Source organism: Hemiscyllium ocellatum, chromosome 8 (genome assembly GCF_020745735.1).
Source record: "Hemiscyllium ocellatum isolate sHemOce1 chromosome 8, sHemOce1.pat.X.cur, whole genome shotgun sequence".
Taxonomy (NCBI): domain Eukaryota; kingdom Metazoa; phylum Chordata; class Chondrichthyes; order Orectolobiformes; family Hemiscylliidae; genus Hemiscyllium; species Hemiscyllium ocellatum.
This window is the reverse complement of record NC_083408.1, coordinates 99,861,027-99,883,152: the sequence shown is the minus strand read 5'-3', so window position 1 is coordinate 99,883,152 and position 22,126 is coordinate 99,861,027. Positions and strand designations below refer to the sequence as shown.

General features: G+C 38.8%; 1 protein-coding gene across 1 annotated transcript in view; it reads right to left on the bottom strand.

Moving 5' to 3' along the window:
* Positions 1-343: 343 nt before the first annotated feature.
* trip11 (thyroid hormone receptor interactor 11) overlaps positions 344-22,126 on the bottom strand; it is a 94,089-nt gene continuing 72,306 nt past the window's right edge. Inside the window, exons 16-21 of the mRNA XM_060829384.1 lie at positions 17,543-17,642; positions 10,970-11,051; positions 7,611-7,725; positions 6,531-6,659; positions 3,113-3,260; positions 344-2,259 (exon numbers count right to left, since the gene is read on the bottom strand). Of these exons, the coding sequence (XP_060685367.1) occupies positions 2,042-2,259; positions 3,113-3,260; positions 6,531-6,659; positions 7,611-7,725; positions 10,970-11,051; positions 17,543-17,642 (792 nt within the window). The 3' untranslated portion in view covers positions 344-2,041. The remainder of the gene's footprint in view (positions 2,260-3,112; positions 3,261-6,530; positions 6,660-7,610; positions 7,726-10,969; positions 11,052-17,542; positions 17,643-22,126) is intronic.

Here is a 22,126-nt window from a genome sequence, read left to right as displayed (position 1 = left end):
CCAGAAAATAAGTCCACACTTTCAGGAAAGATGGAGGAAGATAAATTTGAAACCTCGAGAAGGAAAATATAATTAGCTTGCATTATATGAGTTAAAAATGAGTTTTGGAGAAAGAGTTTGTAAATGGCTACTCCAACTATAAATACAATGATCTTCAGCCTTGATTGAATGCCCAAGGAGTTTGGCAATGCAGACGACATCTTTGATTAAAAGGGGGACTGCATGTCCATTCTCAAATGAGAGTCTCTTTAAAAGCTAAATAACTCAACTACAAAACAGAAAAAATACCCAACCCCAATCCCGAGGATTAATTTCTTAGGTTATGATAATATTTTCCATTTTAACACATACACAGAAATTCCCGAATCATTTTAATGATGAACCTGAATATTTTTAACAAAATTAGAGTTTACTATAATATATCCAAGAGATGTCACTCTTCAGGTTAACTACAATATTTCACACCAAATATCAATACATTAAATCAACTCTGGATAATTTAGAGCTCAAATGGTTATTATAAATCTGTAGACATTTGTAAGATGGAACATAAGCTGTGGAAACAGCAAACAATTTATACAAAGAGTTCTGTTGTAAGCTGGTGATCGCTGTCTCTCTCACTGATACAGTGAGGTGTAATCTAGAATAATGTACAACAGAAAGGCCTGAAGTGACTTTATAGTCTCAGGTCCAGAATCATACAAATTACTCCAACAGAATCATAACATAAGATCAATAGATCATCAGACCAACATCATCTGCAAAAAAAGTACAGATCTCTTGGCACTAACCAGCATCAAACACATTTATAGATTATTCTCTGCAGGCATGATTGAAAAGGATTTCTACCCTTTACCACGCAGTTGAAATAGTACCGAAGTTATTTACTCCAATTTCAGTGCTCAATGAAATCCTTTGTATATCTGGGATATCTGTTGTGCTTATGAACATCAGGCCTCTTTGAAATATTCAAAATAAACTCATTCAGCAAACCAAAACAAAAACCTATCCGGGCACCTGGAGGGCTAAGATGGCTCCATTGGTCAGTGAGTGAATACATTTCAAGCTACCTGCAGCCAGGTTGCTGATGGTTTAAATTAAAACAACAAAAATTCCAAAGACTTACCAGGCTTTTGTCTTTAGAATTGGAAACTTCTAAAGATTTCCTATGGAATTCGCCCATTCAAAATAGCAAAACATCCTCTATTGAACCAATACTTTAATTTATATTTAGATTCACAATTGCTTAGCAGACTAATAGACAATTTTTGTTTAAATTAAGGAGCCTTCACCACCAAATTTCTTGAACCTCCTGCATAGGTGAGGGTAGGGAGGTGGAGGTTACCAATTCATTCTTTTCATACAATAAAATAAAAAAATCAAAGTAAAGCTTGTCCACCACTGGTGTCACCTTGGTTAAATGCAGCAACACAGAGTAAAGTAAACCATTTACAACCATGGCAGGTATCGCATACAACAGTATAATAAGTTACAAGAGGCAGTCCAGTCATAGTAGGTTTTAAGTATGCAACACTGCAAATGTATTTCTTTGGAACTCTACTGATGAGGTTTTACTTTTTCTCAAGAGGGGATGGAAATGGAAATCCATTACTGCATACAGATTCCAACCAGATAAATCCCATTAGGATTTTGGAAGGATACTGAATCTCAGCAGCATCTGTAAATTTTTTTTTTAAACGGTAATTATCCAACACCACAGGTCTCAGTTAAGTGCCAGATATCAGTATTTACAGTCAGTAATAATGATCACCTTGTGTTTTTAGTACAAGTATTCATAGCTAGGCTTTTAGAGAGGCAGAAAGTGTTCTACATCTTGGGCAAACCTTCTCTAGTTGGACAGTGGGCTGGCATTCTTGCAATCTTCATAGACTTAGCTTTTCTAACTAAAGAAGAGTATTTGAAAAGATGTAAATAACACTTGGGAGACTTTGTGCACACTGAAGAAGGTCCCTCTGTGCAACAAGAGTCTATAGTGTCATTTCACTTTAAAGTGCTGTAGTAGTTCGCTCCAGTTCTTTCACTATTTGAGGAGATCTTTAAGTACAGCTCCAGCACTAGAATCTGGAGACACTGGTAGAGGTGTGAAGGTAGGAAGAGCATTGGAGATTGGTTTCATGAGGAGATGAGGCGCCCCAACACCACTAGAGGCTGTTGATGTGATGAGGGGGATGGCAGCAGATCGTGGTGCCAAGAAAGGATTCGAGTCAGATTTTTTCACCAAACCCTCTCCTAAAGTACCTGCAAATAAAATGCAACAGCATTATTCGGGGTGATAATTGCACCATCAATGAAGGCAGATAACAAACGCACATCTAGCTGGTGCTCAATAATTAGGACTTCAATAATAAGAACATTCTTCTTGAAAGTGACTTTTGCAAACACTAAAGTATCAGCATATTATCACTAAACTCTGGGCTTCAAAATTAAAAATCCAGCTATTGCTACTTGCAAGTCAGACAGTAAAACAAAACTGATGGCACTCAGTAGTAGAAAAGTTCATAAGTAGAAGATCTGGGATTGTTTTGAAATTCCCTGCTTGGAATGAAACTCTTAAGACAAATATCAGCTGTTTATCAGTTGACATCGTCCAAACACAAAATAAAATAAAAGCTCAATTCACTTTCCAAATTGTAGAGAATACGATATCAACGTATGTTACTTAGGATTACACAAAAAAAGTCATATTCTTATAACAGACAGGAGGTTGGCTAGCTCAGTTAGCTGGACAGCTGTGGTCAATAGCGTGGGTTCAATTCCTGCACTGACTGTGGTTACTATGAAGGACTCTCTTACTCAAGTTCTCCTATCACCTGAGCTATGACAACCCTCAGATCAAAACACTTTAATGAATGGGCAGCTGGGACAGGGAGGCAAAAAAAGCATATCAAAATCATTCATAATATTCCTAGTCAAGCCAAAGTTCCTTATAAGGTTAATGGAAAAACAGAAAAATTCTCTTTGCAGTGAATACTGGTGCTTTTTATTTTGATTTAATAGCCTTATCAATCCATATGGCACCTCTCAAGTTATTTATCAATCTATACCAATAACTGCAGAAGAAATATAGTACTTAACATTATAAAGCCTATACCTGCAGTATGGCCAGAGTAGCTGCTGGATGGATGGCTGCTTCCAGACATGGCTCCAACTGGGTGCACATCGTAAACTGGAAGTTTTAGTGGTGGGAGGGAAGGTCGAGATTCTACTTCCAGGAACTTCACAAACATTTGTGAGAAAGACTGCAGGAGAAAATGCTGTGATAGCTTATATGATAGTGCTTCAGCAATATAAATTCCACAAATAAAGAACACCACCCCCTGATCTGAACAAACTCTTTTTGTTGTGGTTCTGTTCACCGAGCTGGGAATGTGTGTTGCAAACGTTTCGTCCCATCTGGGTAACATTCTCAGTGCTTGGGACCCTCCCGTTTCCTCCAGCATTTATAGTGGCCAGAGAAAACATCACAGAAGCACTTCACAGGAGGCTCCCAAGCACTGAGGATGTCACCTAGACAGGAGATGAAACGTCTGCAACACAAATTCCCAGCTCGGCGAACAGAACCACAACAACGAGCACCCGAGCTACAAATCTTCTCACAAACTTTAAACTCATTTTTTTTTAAAACCTGTTTGCACATCTGAAGATTTACTTTGATTCAGAACAGAGGATCATGCTTCAGAATCACGAAGATCAGCAGGAGGCGACTTGATGCGCCATGTTAATTCAATAGGTCCATTACATTTACCAACTATATTCCCATTTTTCTCTGCCCCTGTATTGTTCAAGATTTCTTCATGCATTAATTTAATCACTTCCTAAACTTCAAGATTGAATTGGATACCTAAACAGCAACAAGAGGATGAATTATAATTGCACTATGCTGATGGTAAAGAATCTTGGGGATATAATGATGCTCAGAAATACTAAGTTCTACCATTTTAGCTTTGGCAAGCATTTTACTTTTGCCTTAGTTGCTCAAATTTCTATCCAATATCCACATCTTTCTTTTCTTTAAAAACTATCAAAATTAATTGTTTTGACCAGACTGTTCATCAGTCATGGGTCTTGGTTAACTTCACCATATCAGGTATGTTCGACATTGCAGTGAACCTTTTTTATTTCTCAATGAAGTTTTAACTAAATTTTGCACTGAAGTATCTGAAGTTGCACTTAAACCTACAAGTTTCAAACTTAGAGTGGCACTGGGTTGGCTTGATACTTGATATTTAGAGCAATCAGAAAATAATGCATTGCACAAACATGGAACAATTTTTGAATTGTTCCCTTGCATCAACTGACTGACGTGTTTTGACAAATACTATACTAAACTAACAAACTTAAAAGACCCAGTACAACCCATGGGCAAAACCAACGTCATCTACAAAATTCCATGCAAGGACTGCCACAAACACTACGTAGGACAAACAGGAAGAAAGTTAGCCACCAGGATACATGAACACCAGCTCGCCACAAAAAGACACGACCCTCTCTCCCTCGTAGCCCTACACACGGATGAAAAAAAAACACCATTTCGACTGGGACAACATAACTATCCTGGGACAGGCTAAGCAAAGACATGCCAGAGAATTCCTAGAGGCCTGGCATTCCACCCACAATGCCATAAACAAACACAGATCTAGATACCATCTATCAACCCCTCAGGAAATGAACAGGAAATAACATCACCACAAACCCTAGGAACCCCATTCAGGACAAACATATAAATAGAAAGCAGGAGACAACAGCTTCGCTTCACTTGGAGGTCACCACTGATGATGTTACCTAGCCAGGTAATGAAACGTCTGGATATCAAACCTACAGCTCAGCGTGCAAACCTACACCCTAAATACTATACCGTGAAATCTTACGGCTACAAACTCATACAAAATAACCCTAGGATTCCCAGAACATTTCATGCAAAGAACAATTCTCACATGAGAAGTAGTAGTACAGAGAGGACTACTCCAAGAGTTCATGTGACCATTAAAAAATCCCAACCATGCCAGTTTCTTCAAATTTGCTGCATAACTAATGTTCCCCATCACTGGAACCATTGTTGTGAACCTTATCTGAGATTTCCTAAAGTGTGATGCTAGAACTGGATACTTCAGATGGGGCTGATTTAATCTAGAGGATAGATTCATTGCTCGTCTGTTCGCTGAGCTGGTAGGTTTGTTAACAGATGTTTCATCCCCTTTCTTGGTGACATCATCAGTGCTGTGTTGCCTCCTGTGAAGCGCTGCTGTACTGTTCCACTTTGAATTGACGTAATTCTGTTGAGCTGTTTCCAGTGGTGCTGGCTCCAGTTTTTCCACTGCAGCGGTTTGTATGTTGGGTCCAGGTCAATGTGTTTGTTCATGGAGTCTGACGATGCACCATGCTTCCAGGAATTCCCTTGCTGTTCTTTGTTTTGCCTGTCCTAATGTCATTGTGGTACCCAGTCAAACTCATGGTTCTTGTTGTCCATGTGTATGGATACCAGGGCAGGTTGGTAGTGTTGCTTGGTTGCTAGTTGGTGTCCATGGATGTGGGTTGCTAGTTGACTGCCTGTTTGTCCTACATTTGCTCAGTGCAGTCACTGGATGGGGTGTTGTAAATTACATTCGTCCTGCGTATAGTGGGGAATGGTTCTTTTATTCTGGTGAACGGCTATCTGAGAGTGGCTGCCAGTTTGTGTACTGTAAAGATCCCTAGTGGTTGGAGCAGTCTGGTCGTCAGTTCCAAAATGATTTTCATGTATGGGAAAGTGGGCAGTGCGTTGGGGTGTGTCTTGTCGTCTTGATATTGTGTCTCTGCCAGGCATCTGTGGGCCAAGCTATGAGGCTATCCATTTTTGGCAAAGGCTTTGTACCAGTGTTGTTCTTCCTCTCTTCGCAATTCTGGGGTGCCACAGCGTGTTGCTGTTCTCTTGAACAGGGCCCTTATGCAGCTTCTCACGTGGGCATTCGGGTGGTTGCAGTTGTAGTTTCGGACAACCAGACTGCTCCGACCACTAGGGATCTTGACAGCACACAAACTGGCAGCCACTCTCAGACAGTGGCTCACTAGAATAAAGGACCCGATACCCGCTATGTGCTGTACAAATGTAATTTACAAAATCACATACAGCTGCACTAAGCACTATGTAGGACAAACAGGCAGACAACTAGTGAACCGCATTCCTGGGAGCATGGTAATCATCCTCAGACTCCATCAACAAACACATTGACCTGGACCCAATATACAAACCCCTGCAATTGAAACAGCTGAAACAGAAACACATCAATTCAAATCAGAACAGTACAGCTGTGTTTCACATGGGGCAACACACCACTGATGATGTCACCTAGAAAGGGGACAAAATGTACGCCAACAAACCTACCAGCTTGGCAAACAAACCAACAACAAATCTAACCAGCTCCCGAGCTACGGGTCTTCACAAAAACTTTAAACCTAGAGGATTCTGTGGTTTTCATACTCAGCATTTTAAAAACTAAAGATGTAGGAGAGCAAACAAAAAGAGGACTTACATTGTTGAGGTCAGGATTCTGGTTTGGTCTCTGTGGCGTACTTGGGAAACTTTGCGTTCCACCACCTCGGTTAACACCAAGCCAACTAGTGACCCAACCAGTAACACCACGATGCTCACTGTCCAAGAGCTAGTGAAAACATAGCACAGAAGTTACACTTATAAATATGGAACCAATTCAAATGATTAGAAAATGGAAATACAAAAGTATCATTTGGATATTTTACAAAATTAAGGGCATGGAATAAGTTCTCTATTCTAAATAGCAGGGATTTAACAACATTATAATAGATTGCAGCTTATGAATTGTTATGCAAAATAGTGAGAATAGATAAGATTTGAATGATTCATTTGCTGATACACTATAATGATATTTGAACTGTGTATTGGATATGCTTAACATAATTAGAATGATTTTCAAGGTATAGGATAGTTTGAGAATTCAGTAGTAAATTTGAAATATAGACTGCATGCCTGAGCAGAGTTCCTGTCAGAAATAGGCTAGCACCTCAGAGTACCACTGGTAATTAATAACTGCAAATTGTGAGCAACATCAACACTTACTGATTAGTAATAAATAGACCAACCTTTTAGAGGCAATGGTCTGAACCAATAACCAGCCAAAGAGGGGCAGGAAACCACAGCACCTCTTCAAACTTCCAAGATAGGAGCTCAAAGCATCAATTTATTACCATGCTCAATATACCGAAATGTTACTGGGTAAGCTGAGGAACAAGAATCAAATTAATAGAGCTGAGTCAAATAGTCAACTCTTTGGGGTACAAAGGAGATGGAAGACTAACAGAAATTGCCGGAAAAACTCAGGTCTGGCAGAACCTGTGGACAGAAATCAGAGTTAACAATTTCAGGTCTAGTGACCCTTCCTCTGAGCTCGGAAAAAGTTGGTTTTATGCAGGTGGTGTATGTAGAAGGGGGTAGTTTATAAATCAGAATTTAATAAAATACACAGCAATATCAGCATCTAATAGGAGATATCTTCTTTAAAGAAAACAAGATTCTTTGTAACGTTATTGCAATCTGATGAACTGCACTTGAAAAGACAGCGACCATTTCATCCTACCTCTTTAATCTCTTCTTTCTTTAACCCCAAAACATTTCCCAACAGTCTTAATGCTTCATCACGCTTGTTCTTTGGAGTATGGAAGAAACCCACAAATAAATTTCTCATCAAGACCCTGTAAAATAAACAGGATCTGGTTAGGAACAAGAACGGAAATGACAAATCCATACTTGAACTGGCTGGCATGCCAGATAGCAGGACCTCTAATGTTACTATTTAAAAATACACTTTACAAATGGAAACATATTGCAAAATGGGCTGATGAATTCAGCTGATAAAAATGTGATCAAGGTTTTGTTTTAGGATCCCTGCTTCATTCTCTGTTCAATATTTGCTCCATGATATTTCAACAAATACAGAAGCAATTTTTAACATATATTTTCCTGTTGTGTGAAGATATGAGGTTATTGCTGACCATTTTAGCATCTCTATAAATTTGTCAGTTGTGCATGGTTGAATGAAGTTTGTGGTATGATACTGAGATATGGATTAAGATTCCCATATGCAAACTCCAAGCTGTTAAGAATTAGCTGGTTGCAAGTGAGGTAACAGTATAGTACAAAAACTGGTATAAAAGGTTGGGGTGCAGTGGAAGTCAGGGGTTAAATGAGGTATCAGCTAGAATTTTCACTAATTGCTCACCCACTATGATAAAGTCTTCATGAGTGAATATTGGCTATCAGAACTCAGTTTGAATGCACTGATCCTTAAAAATGAATAGCCATTGACATTATCTGGCTGGGGTCACAAATAGAGACTATATTCTTAAACAGTTCCTCTTTGGTCTACACTCAATATAGGTAAAAATTCTTTCAGCGTCTTCCTGACAACCCTCTTCAGGATCTTACAGGTTTCAATAGGATTCTTTTAGACTCCAAATGGATATGACCAGTGTGTCTATCCTTTCCTGGTAAGAAAAATGCTCCCCACTCCTAATATCTGAATAGCTTCTAATGAAATTATGTCCTCTTTTAAATAAGATGACCAAAATGATAGAAAGCACAGATGTGACCTGTACATCTGTACTAAAACATCCTACTTAGGTATCCATTCCTTTTACAATATTAAAAAAAAATTCAAATTTGCCTTTCTTACTTGCTGCACATATATACTAAAGTTAGGAGAAAGCGAATACAGGGCTGCAGATTGAGGCTGGAGATCAGAGTCGAGTGTGGTGCAGGAGAATCGGCATCACAGGCATAAGCCCTTCATCAGGAGTTCAACCTATGCCAGAAACACTGATTCCCCTGCTCTTCAGATGCTGCCTGATCTGCTGTGCTTTTCCAGCATCACACTCTTGACCCATGTATACTAAAGTTGCATGATTCAGATATCAGGGCACTTTGATTCCTCTGTATCTCAGAGTTGTATATCTCTTCAGTTAACTAATACGTTTGCGTGCTATTCTTTCTTCCACCTTACACTTCATTTGCTAAATATGTGTCCACTCACTTACCCTTTCTTCACTTATTTTCAAACTCCTATGTCCTCTTCAGGATTTACTTTCCTACTATCCTTGAACAACTTTATATACAGCATCTTTATTATGTTTTTAATTTACAAATTGTAAATAGTTCAGGTCCCAGCATTGTGCCCTGTAGTCCTCCTTGTCACATTATCTTGGCAACCCACAAATGACTCACTTATGTTTATTGTGGGTTGGAAACGTTAGATAGGGAAAAGTTGTGCTTAGTCATAAAAAGAATGAAACAGATAAGACGACAAAAACTTAGTGATGTGCACAGCAAACACGGATGATGCATGGAACACACTGCATGGAAGTGTGGTCGAGGTGAGTTCCATTGAGGCATTCAAGGTGGCTTTGGATGATTATGTGGATAGAAATGTACAAGGGCATAGTGAAAAAGCAAGAGACTGGCATGAGATCACAATACTCATTTGAAGAGCAGGTGCAAACGATGTGCCAAATGGTCATTAGAACATAGAACATAGAAAAATACAGCGCAGTAGAGCCTCTTCGGCCCTCGATGTTGCGCCGATCCAAGCCCACCTAACCTACACTAGCCCACTATCCTCCATATGCCTATCCAATGCCCATTTAAATGCCCATAAAGAGGGAGAGTCCACCACTGTTACTGGCAGGGCATTCCATGAACTCACGACTCGCTGAGTAAAGAATCTACCCCTAACATCAAGCCTATACCTACCACCCCTTAATTTAAAGCTATGCCCCCTCATAATATCTGACTCATTGTCTGCATCATACTAATTCTGTAATACTGCTTCCTGTTATATAATCAATCCTCTGTCCATGTGAATATTACTCTCAACATCGACGAGTTTCTCTCGTTTCATTCTCACGTCAGAAATATAAGGAAATCATGCTGTGTTGTGACTGATGTGTGCAGAGGACCACAGTATTCAGATTTCAGTTTTCAGTGATCAAAGAAAGCTTAAATATCAGTGAGGGATATGAATCAAAATGAGAATTTTAAACCAAAACTGAAAATATGATTGGCCAATGAATCATAAAATTGCCAAAACAAATTCATAAAGTTATAAAATATAAAGGTTAGACCTAGAGTAAAACGCATTAGCCAATACGAAGTTGCTACAAATGCTAAATATGTACAGGAGAGAAATAAAGCTATCTTTTGAAATTGATGATCTTTCATCAGGACTGGAAGTCAGAGATGCAGCAGATTCAATTAGGGAAGGAGCTAAAAGCTCACAGGGCAAGTCTGTTATATGGAGATCAAGATGGCTCAGTGGTTAGCACTGATGCCTCACAACACCAGGGTCCCAGGTTTGATTCCAGCCTCAGGCAACTGTCTGTGTGGAGTTTGCACATTCTCCCCTTGGCTGCATGAGTTTCCACCCACAGTCCAAAGATGTGCAGGTTAGGTGAATTGGCCATGTTAAATTGCCTATAGTGTTAGGTGTGTTGGTCAGGGGTAAATATAGAGGAATGGCTCAGGGTGGGTTGCTCTTCGGAGGGTCAGTGTGGACTTGTTGGGCCGAAGGGTCTGTTTCCACACTGTAGGTAATGTAATGTAACCTAAAAAATATATTAAGCAACAAAGGAAAAATGGTGATGACAATGGTCAAGAAAGAAAAAAAGGTAGATATGGAGTATGGCAATTGTCCAAATGGGTATTACTGAAAGTCAAACGTTTCCTAATGTTTTGCTTTTGATAATTTGCTCGGCTAAAACTGCCTCTATACCTCAAATTGAATTACTTCAGTCCTGAACAAAACAATGCATCACATATCCCAAAAATCATCCACTGAGATACTTTCTGGCTTGAGACAGCCACACTAGAGTTGTAAGTAACTATTTTCTGAAGTGAGAACATTTTCATAGATTTCCAAAATAAAGAGGAGTATCAGATACTTACTTGTCAATTCTACCTTCACTGTTATTGACAAGGTTCAGCAGTTTTCTCTGTGCATCTTCCAACATATCCTGTTGAGTCACAACTAGTTAAGAAATAAAGATTAATGGTGTGAGGCTCCTTTTTGAGTTGGAAAACTATCATTTAGCATCAAGAGCAAATGTTATATATCTAAAAGCAACCCAGATAGTGAGGTGAGAAACAAATATTTGCAAGTTACTCACATTTCATTTCTCTTCATTTTATTGAGTTTAATCAGTCACATGCCAGTGACATTTTCCACCCATGGATTCAAAAGTGAGAATGAGGGTTTTACAATAAGCATGGTGAATTCAGATTAGTGTGGAAAAGTTGCTGTTTATTAAAATTATGCTGGTATTCTCCAAGAACTATCCATTCTAACATAATCTCATAAACCTCAATAATGCATTCCAGAAATTTTCCGGCAACTGGCAGGAGGCTAACAAATCTAAAAGCTCGGATGTTTCGTTTTCTTCAACTTCCTAATGATTAGAACAATGGTATACTGGAATTAATTTGTATCGTAAAAGAACCAGGAGCGGTTTGCTTAACCTTGCATGTCCCTAATCACTTTGGTTAAATAGCATCAGTCGAGTCTTTCAACCAGCCTTGGTGCTTTAATCAACTGTGAAGCTACACTTTTTAGAATCTCAGGATTAAGTCCTAGCATGTTGTCACTGTTAGTCGTTTAGGTTTCTTCAATGCTATTTCTCTGCTGTTATTAATTACCTAATGAAATTGAACTGGATCGCAAACATACCATGGCTAAAACAGCAGGTCAGAAGCTGGGTAATTCTTTTGGGTGACTCACTTCCTGACTTCCCAAACCTTTTCCCCACCAACAGGGCATAAGTCAGGAATATGATTAAACGATCTTCACTTGCCTAGATGAATACAGCTCTATCAAAATGCCAGAATTTCAACAGTATCCAGGACAAAGATCCTTGCTTGACAGGTATCCCACACTACTGAAATAAAATCCCTCCACCAATGGAGCCAACAGCAGTGTAAACCTGCAGCAACTTGCCAAGGTTCCTTTGAAAGGACCTTCCAAACCCACAACTTTTAACACCTAAAATGACAAAGGCAGCAGATTCATATGAGGAACACAATCTAGAAGTTTACTTCCATACAATGCACCATCCTGACTTGGGACCATATCGTCATTTCTTCATTGTCCCTGGGTCAAAATCCTGAAACACCCTGCGTGTACACCTCCAGAGAGACTACAGAAATTCAACAGAGAAAGCTTAACATCATTCCCAGGGCAATTGAGGGGGGTGATAAATGCTGGTCCCACCAGTGATGAAGACAGAGAGTAGAGAAATATACCCCCACAAACTTGATGGCCAGGACGACAAAAGAACGGGTGTGAAATTTTAGCAGCATTAATGATCGATAAAATACCGAGAAAAATACAGAAGAGTTCCCACTTGTGCTGAAAATCCAAATGTATGCCAGCCTAAACAGCAAGGAGAAGGGAAAGTTACCATTTTAGTTTTTGGTGCATGTTTGATCTGTTCAAGTTTTCTAGGCTGGTTTAGTTCAATATGAATTAAATCAGACATGCGGCACCATTCTGAGCTCCATATTTAGTTTGGCTCATTCTATTTTCCTCTCCTTTCTAAGCCCTGCACCCACCCCCACCTCAGCTTTTTTTTGGCTGGCCGACTGTTTGTGTTTCAATGAATATTTTACCACTGAGTAATCAAAATCAGATCATAAGCCAAGGGCATGTATAAATTATATAGGAAGAAAGAATGAAGTTATGCAGGAAGCATCACTGGCAAAGAGTACCTAAAACACATGAAAATCCAATATCATGGATTAAACGGAACTATTTGCATTCAATCATGTTCAGTCAAACTAAGAAGTGATCAAACGTAATTGGCCCATTCAATATGAATGCAATCAAAACATTGTTAGTTACAAAAAAAATTAACAAACAATTTGGATTGTTATTCCCTTGAAATATCTACACAGGGTAATCTAGTTTGAATCACTTCAACTGGGGAATTGCTGAAAATCTGAAGTCAACTTTGTTGGATCACCTATTTCTCCACCTAAAAATGTTTTTATTTCCAAACAAAATAATTAATTCTGGTCAAAATTAGGCGTTTCACATTTCAGGAACAGAAACAAAAAGTTTATCAAACATGAAAGCATTCTGCTCCACTTCCTTTTGTCATACATTATAAGTGCCAGTTTACAAAGACAAAAAATACATTTAACCATTCGGTTTCTCAAGCCTGCACTGACATTCAATAAGACATGGCTGGTCAGTGTATGATTCAAGTTCCATATTCGAATTCAACCCCACCTTCCCCACCTCCTCTTAAAAAAAAATCCTGGATTCACTCCCAAACAAGAATTTTTCATTTATATATTAAAATACTGTGTCCCCAATGCCTTCTCAGGCAGAATTCTAAAGTCTCGCAACCCTCAAAAAAAATTCTGTCCTTAATTTTAAAACAGTATCTCCCAGTTCTAGACTCAAAGGGAGTTTTCAGGTGCAGCAGAAAATCAGGAAGGCTACTCGAATTATTTCAAGGGGACTGGAGTATAAGAGCAAGGAAGATTTCCTACAACTGTACAAAACATTTGTGAGACCACATCTGGAGAACAGAGTCGTTTTTGCCACTTTATTAAAGGAAAGATATCATTTCATTGGAGAGAGTTTGGAGGAGGTTCATTAAGATCATCCCTGGGGTTTGGAGATTATTTTGTGAGAGGTGATCTTTCCAAAACATAGGATTCTTAAGGGGCTTGACAGAATAAATGATGAGAGGAGTTAGCTCTCATAAGAGAGCCTAAGACCAGAGAGCATTAACTCAGAATAACAGGATGCTAATTTAAGACTGAGATGAGGAGGAATTTCCTCTACACTTTGCCACAGCGAGGAATGGAAACAGAGCCCTTAAGCATATTTAAGGCAGAGATAGACAGACCAGAAGGGGGAAGTGAGGATTGCAGAAGCTGAAGTTCAGAGTCGAGAGGGTGGTGCTGGAAAAGCGCAATAGATCAGGCAGCATCCGAGGTGCAGGAGAGTTGACATTTCGGGTAAAAGCCCTTCATCAGGAATGAGATCAGTAGGGGAATCAAAGGTTATGAAGAAAGAGCAGGAAAGTGGCCATAAGGAATGACAGCTTAGCCATGATCCTACTGAATGGCAGAGCAAACTAGAGGACTCAATGGCCCCTGCTTACACCTATTTATTATGGTCTTACAGACAAAAGAGGATATGGTGTGTGTTTTGGTCTCCTTATTTAAGGATGGCTGTATAGTTGTTGGAGGCAGCTCAGAGGAGATTTGTTACATTGATACATTGTCACTTATTAGAGATGGTAATTAGCAATCTAACCACCATCCCTCAACATTCAATGGTGCTACCATCACTGAAGCCCACCATCTACATCCTGGGGATTGCCATTGACCAGAAACTCAACTGGACTCCCCATATTAATTCAACAGCTACAGAAGGTGGTGAGAGTCAGAGTATGCAGCAAGCAACTCACCCAATTCCACTAAGCCCGTCCATCATCTACAAGGCACAAATCAGGAGTGTGACTGGGAACAGGTTTTGTGTAGCCAAGTGGTGAGCTATTCCCCACTTGCCTGATGAGTGCAACTCCAACATTCAAGCAGCTTAATACCATGGAGGACAAAGCAGCTCACTTGACTGGCTCCACATTCGCAAGCATCCACTTCCTACACCACCAATACAGAAATTCACCAAGGCTGCTTAGAAAATACCTTCCAAGCTCACAGCCACAGACACTTTCTTCTAAAAGGACAAGGGCAACAGAGACATGAGAACACCATTACCTGCAAGTTCCCATCTAAGCCTCTCGCCATCCTGACTTCAAAGTATATCAAGGATCCTTGGAGTCAAAATCCCAAAATGTGATCCCTAAGGGAATTGTGGATCTACCTATAGCACTTGGACTGCAGTTCAGGGCAGCAGCTCACTGCCTTTTCAAGGTCATCTAGGAATGGGCAATAAATGCTGGTCTAGCCAGTGACACCCATGTCCGAATGAATAAAAGAAACATTGTCTTATGAGGAAAGGTTGGACTGATTAGATTTGCTTCCACGAGAGTTTAGAAGGTGAAGAGGCAACATGGTTAAAGAATACAAGATTCTGAACAGACTTGACAAGGTGGAAAAGACTTTTCTCTTTGTAGGTGAGCCCAGAACTAGAGTGTACAGATTTAAAATTACAGTTTACCCTTTTATGATACAGTTGAGATATTATTTTCTCTCAGAGCTTTATTCTCTCAAATGCCCAGCCTCAGAAGGCATTGGAGACAGGTTCATGAAAACCTTTACAGCAGAGGTACGTAGACTCTTATTAGAGAAGGTCATCAAGGCAAAGGTGAAGGCTGAATATGAAATAAACAGATCAACCATAATATTACTGAATGGCACAGCAAGCTCGAGGGGCTGAATGGCCTACCTCTGCGCCTTATTCAATGTTTATACTTTCATAACCAAGAAAAGGCCAAGGTTTTTTTCCCTTTAAATGCTGTCAAGTCTTTATTTAATAGAGGTCAGAAACAGGCGCTCCATCTTTTCAAGATCATCTTTTGCAGATAGCAATCCAAACATACAGCTGTGGACCATAAGTTTACTGACAGTCCTGTCAACTGCATGTCTGTCACACTTCACTTTTTAAAATCCATCATTTAGTTGCTTCCATTTTATTCACTACATCTGTTTCCATGTTTAAAAAGTATGTGTTTTAAGTCCATTTTGTTCATGTTCTTAAATAAAACGAACCATTGCATAAATTAAATGCAAAAAGCCTCTTCACAACTTTAAATACAAACGTTACCTTATGTTTCTGTTCAGACCTGCTTTCCATAGAACTGGATGAACAAAATTCCTGCCCGCAGAGCACCCAACATTATGCTCTATATTTGATCCCCCTCTGGTTTTTTTTATTTTTCAGCCTATGTTAGCAACTCATCCTTCATACGAAAACAATTAAACATTTCCCACAATCTCCGGCTATGTACCCTCATTTTTGTCAAAGAATAAAGAAAGAAGACTCATCTTAACTAATGCTGGAATTATATTAGTTTGCTGAAGTTTCAAAGAAAGAGCGCAGACTTTCCCTATCAAACATGTTACTCCTCATCTCATGAGACCAAGCAGTTCTGAATGTCAAGGACTGTGAAGCATGTCAGGAAATGGCTCCACAGGAAGCAGACACCATAAGGCACCCAGTCACCATTTGTGCATGAACTTGAATGGCAAATGTTTGCAGGAAACCTCAAATATCAAGGGTATCACAGCTAAGGCCAGTGGTGCTTTTATGGTTGTCTGGTGGTAACACACATTCCGGACAGTGATCAGGAACAAAATTCTTGGCTGACTGATACTCCCAAAGTGCAGGTGGCATATAAAGCACTGCTACTGCCACCTGGGCTGAACTCAGTCATTTATTAATCTGCATGGCTCAGCAGTAAACTGAATCAGCTTATGGTATTATTCATGAATGGATTACTCCAAATTAAACTGTAACAGCCTCATTATTGCCTGTTGTCAATTTTTAAATACATTACACACAACAAAATGCAACGTAATGATAAGTGACTTCTCATCTCATTTGGAAATCCTATTTCATTGCCATTACTACAGATTTAGTTTTACTTTGATGGTCTGGATCTGACCAATATGAAACAAAGCTATGCATCCCAAGGCTAATGAAAATAAACTTGTGTAATAGCTGTACAACTACCGTGTTGCATATTTTCTGTCAAAGTTATCAATGTCATGAATGAGGAAGTTTTATCTATGCACTGATTAAGTTCACAAGTAATATATTTACTTTGTTTCCTGGGGATGTTCAGACTAATTTGTTCTCAAGATGCAATCTTGATTCTCAAGAATCAAACACTCTAAAACACTAATTGAATGTTTGCCACAATTTGCACAGAGGTTTGGATGAAAATGTTTCATGGAGTCATGAAAAAAAAATTGTACTACACATGTTTTTATTCAATGAGCAGATGTTTCTTCAGATTCATCAAGCCTAAACTAATAAACTTGCACAAGTTAACTACATCTTTAAATACTGATGGATAAAGTCCATTTCACTCAAATATCCATTAATTTATAAAGTTAACAGCCCTGTGCTGCAATAACTAAAGTTATTCCCCTCAACCTCCTCCATAGATTTTCAACCTTCCAAGATTAGTTATTTCTATTGTGCGTGAAACTGCTTTGTCTCTTAGGATATTGTCCTTCAAATCTGCAATTGTCATACAATTCTTCAAAAATCCAACTTTTGATCTTGCTGTACTTCCAAACTACTGACTCATCCCCCACCTCCTCTTTCTTGTCCAGAATTCCTAAAATGTATTTACTGTCTCTCTGATACTTCTATAGAATTCTAAGTTTGGAAACTTGATTGGGAGGATTCAAAGTTGCCACAGAGCTGAAATGCCTTCAAGTCATAAATGAGTTTGAAGTTGAAAGCATGAAGATGGAATATGAAAACGTTACCACCTTTCTCATGAATCAATTTACACATGCAAAACAATGCATTACCTTGTTTTTTAAGATCTTCCAGTTGCTCCTCTTTAAGGTCCAATTGCTCAGCTAGTCTTGATGCAGAATCTAGAGCCTCATTTGCTTCTTTTAAATGTTGCTGCAATAGTAAGAAAGCAATTAACAACAAATTAGAAAATACTGTTGGAAAGTGGAAAATACTTTTCATTAAGTGTTAATTGACTGGATGGAAATTTGTCCATCTGGAGTTCAGCATTTTTTTACAGTACTAAATTCTTTGATCTTGAACTAAATTTACTGTTGTGCACAATCTAAATGCAAACAAATTTTCAATAGACCACTTATCAATGATCATACAGCTCCCTAGAGTAAGTGGGTTAAATTATGTAGAGATACACAGATGTTACAACACAGAAGAGGTCATTTGGCACAATGTGTGTTTACTCTTATTTTTCGCTCACCAAATGATTCCAATCACATTTATTCACTGTTTGCCAGTATCTCTACAAACCATGCTTTTTCCAACTACTAATCTAATCAATTTCTAATGGAAAAACTAGATGAAGGATCTAATTCCACATTTTTTTTAAAGTACCCATTTTAAGCAACGGGATAGGTCAGACGCAAACTAAAACTTACTTTTCTTGGCAAAACAAGTCCAATCATATCATGTGAACATTTTAATTTCTCATGCTAAACATCTCATGGGTTGACATTTAAATCTAACATTGATTTTTGTTGAACTGCACATAGCCAGCTCTTTTCTGCTTATATCGCTTTCAAGAAAACAAAAAAGGCTAGCAACACTTGGCAGGTCAGGCAGCGCCTAGAGAGAGATAGGCAATGTTAATGTCATCAACAATTTGAAAAGTTAACTTGGTTTCTCTCAACGCAAGTGCTATCACAGCCTGAGCATTTCAAGCATCCACAATATTTTACTTTTCTGAAAAAGGTGGTGATTTCAAGTTTCACATCAGCAACATATCAATGAGTGATGAGGGAGAGGGAATGGTGTGAGAAGAAGGATGGTGAGAGGAAGAGGCGGAGATAAAGACTTGCACAATTGATTTTACCCAGCAGCAGTTAAGGACTTTTGATGAGAACAGTGCCACCCAAACTTAAAATTAATTAAAAACTTCAGTTTCTGGCTATAGAGAAGTCTAATGTAGGGGTCATCCACCCAGGTCTGAAAGTCCAATTCTGCACTGGTTTGGCAGGTATACAGACATTCTTAACAGCTGTAAAAAAAGATTTTGGGGCACTTAAGTCAATAAGTGACCTAATGTTTTAAAGTATATATGAAAATGGTGTTGGGATTATCAGCAATCTAAGTAATGACTATTAATAAAGCTGGAGTCTGCAACCAGAATGGTAGGTATTTAACAAACTTATCTTAATGTAGACAGCATAACCAATGAGCTGCCTCTAAGGCTATAACTGTGGACTCCTATACTAATGAGGCTGGTGAAAATACTCAGAGCTTGGTTGATGGTCTCCAAGTAGAATATTCATTTCCAAATATTTAAAATCAATACTCTGAAAAGGGCTAGAAACTAATATTAAACAGGCTAATTTCAATCCTTCATGCATCATTTTTGAATGGAATTTGTCTGCTAAGTTATGCAAGTTAAATATTCTTTGGTCCAAATTCCGCGCTGGAGTTTTACGCCTTCAACTAGTTGATGCTTAGCATGCTGTTGTCAACTTGAGACAATCCAGGCTGTGACCAGACGTCAACTGAATAAGACTTAGAGTCATAGAGATACACAGTACGGAAACAGACTTGTTATCACTTTCAAATTCATGGAACAAATCCAGGGATCTAAAACCAATTTAACACTTCTGAATGTGGTACTCAAAGTTTTTGATACAGACACTTGAGAAGCAGCATTAGTGCATCAATCAGGAAGTTATTCAACTGGTTCAAAAACAAACTGCAAGCTACATATCACCAAGCTGTTGAAATCTAAGCAGATAGATGAGTCAGGATTAAACTCAGTTGTCCCTGGAAACTCTGAAGTAACATTACAGTGAGGTCAATTCTTCTGACAGATTATTTACATTCTTCAAAAATCCTGTCACAGAAACAATTCCCTTCCTCCCAAAATGGAATCTGCCATCCTCATTAAATAGAGAAACCAATTTTTTTTCATATTGTAGGTGTTATTGTTCTGGCTTCAAATGTTGGGGACTAGTACCTCACATACGCCAATCAATAATTGTCAGACCCAAAATCATAACTAGCTTAAAAGAAGCTTGTGCTCACTTTGGCAGATAGAAACCAAACCAATGTCACCATGTTAAGTATGACATTCTATCCATGGCCTACTTAGCAAATTTATGCTGCCTTTCAACACCATTCTTGCAAGATTCTTGCAGCATGGCTATAGTGAGACAGCAATCATCACTAAGATTTTATGCCTTTCTAATCCTCATCATGCTCCACAAAATCTGTACGTTGTTCAGAAATCTAGAAGGGAAAGACTAGACAATTAGATATCATCATGAACCTGGAACTTAGTTTCTTTGCTCCATATCCTACAAATTTGGATCATTTTGCAAAGCCAGCATGGTCTCCTTTTTAACATTATGCATGGACCAGCTGGGCCAAATGTCATAATTTATTTTATTTTATGCAAGGCATGATTTTGTACCCATATTTGTTTTTTCTCTCTTCTTCTTGAATGTCTAGGTTTTTCAGAAATAATGATTTTTGATTTGATTTGATTTATTGTCACATGTACCTAGGAAGAGTGAAAAATGATTTTTTTTGGCATGCAGTACTGGCAGATCAGACCATACAAAGTGTACACGGGTAATAGAACAGAGTGAGGAATGCAGTGTTATGGCTGCAAAGAATTTGCACAGAGGTCAAAATTGAATCTGAAATATGAGGGGTCCATTCAGAAGTCTAATTACAGCAGGGAAAGCTGTTTTTGAATCTGTTGGCACGTGTTTTAAGCTTTTGTATCATTTGCCTGAGAGAAGATGGTGGATGAGATTATAAATCAGGGTGAGACGAGTCTTTGATTATGCTTTTCTGGGGCAGCGAGAAATATTGATGGAGTCAATTCTCAAACCAACAGTTTATTTTGTAGTAAAGGTTAAGAATATGTTATCATCATTTGGGAATTTGGTATTGAAAGCAAAGGTATATGTCTTTTTGGTTTTTAGTGCTGTGAAGGCGTGATCTGTCTTTTTCAAGCTTAGGAAGTAATTTGGAACAGTGAGCTGAAGATAGCTTACATCGTATGATCCCTTGGAAAGGCTAAGTGACAAGACAATTACAAACCAAAATTTACATGATCTCCAAGGACAGACAGTTGAGGCCACAAATAGGTTAGGTTCTGAAGAAAATATGCATTCCAGCAGCAAAAAAATTTGTGAAAGTCTTCAGACTACTTCAGAGCTGGAAAGAAATCTTGAGCTGTTTTAACAGCCTCAAAAGTAGTCAAAAATCAGAAAAGTCAACAAGTTAATCCGACTGCTCCTCTCAGAGAGATGGAAAGCAGCACATCTGGTAAACATGGAAAAAAATTACTGAAAGGAAATACTCCCAACCTCATCAATTCAGTAACCAAATTATAAATTGAAGATGGGAGGTTTGCGGTTTATAAAGATGCGACTCTAATCAGAGAGCCACAGCAAAGTTGCAAGAAGGAATGAAACTATCCCTGTGCCAGCTGAACAAACTGGTCATCCACTCTAATCCCAATTTCCAGCACCTGGTCCACAGCCTTGCAGGTGATAAGGCTTCAGGTATACATTCAGACTCCTCTTAGTTTAAGATTTCCAACAAAAATAACAAACTAAGCACTGGATTCCAAATACCCATCACCAATTGGATGAGAAAAGCTTTCCTTGTGTACACTCTAGCCACACCACTGATCACCTTAAATCTTGGTAGACTTGGTGTGCCTTCCTAACTGACTGGGGAAATAGGACTTCCATGTCCATTCTATCCTGTCCTTTCATTATTTCATACATCGTAGTTGGCACCACTCAGCATCTTCTTTTCTAAGGAAAACATCACACTACCCAATTTTTCCTCACAGGAACAATTTTAAGCCACGGCAACAATATTGTACATCCTCTTTGTACTCTCTCTAAAAACAATGTAATGTGGTGACAAGAATGGTTCACAAACCTCCATTTGTGGTCTAACCAGCATCTTATATGGTTCTAACGTTACATCACTGCTCATGTTTTCAACACCCCACTCAATAAATAGTAGAATCTCATAGGTCTTATTTACCACCTTATAGCCTGTCTTATTACCTTCAGGGATCTACGCACATGCTTGCACTTGCACTGTAAAATCCAAGGTGTCTCAGTTCTCTATTCCTCTCAATACCCTCTGTGTATTCTCTTGCTTTGTTTGCACTCCTTAAAAGCATAACATTGCATTTCTTCGAACTGAATTCCATTCATCATGTTTCCACTCACTTAAGGACTCATTAATATCTTCCTGCAGTACACAGCCATCTTCTTGGCTACCAACCATCTGGGCAATTTTTATGTTGCCTGCAAATTTCCCAACCTTATGCCTGCCGTGACAAGTCTAAATCATTAATGCATTCCACAAAAGCAATGGGCCCACCATTAAGTCCTATGAGAACACCA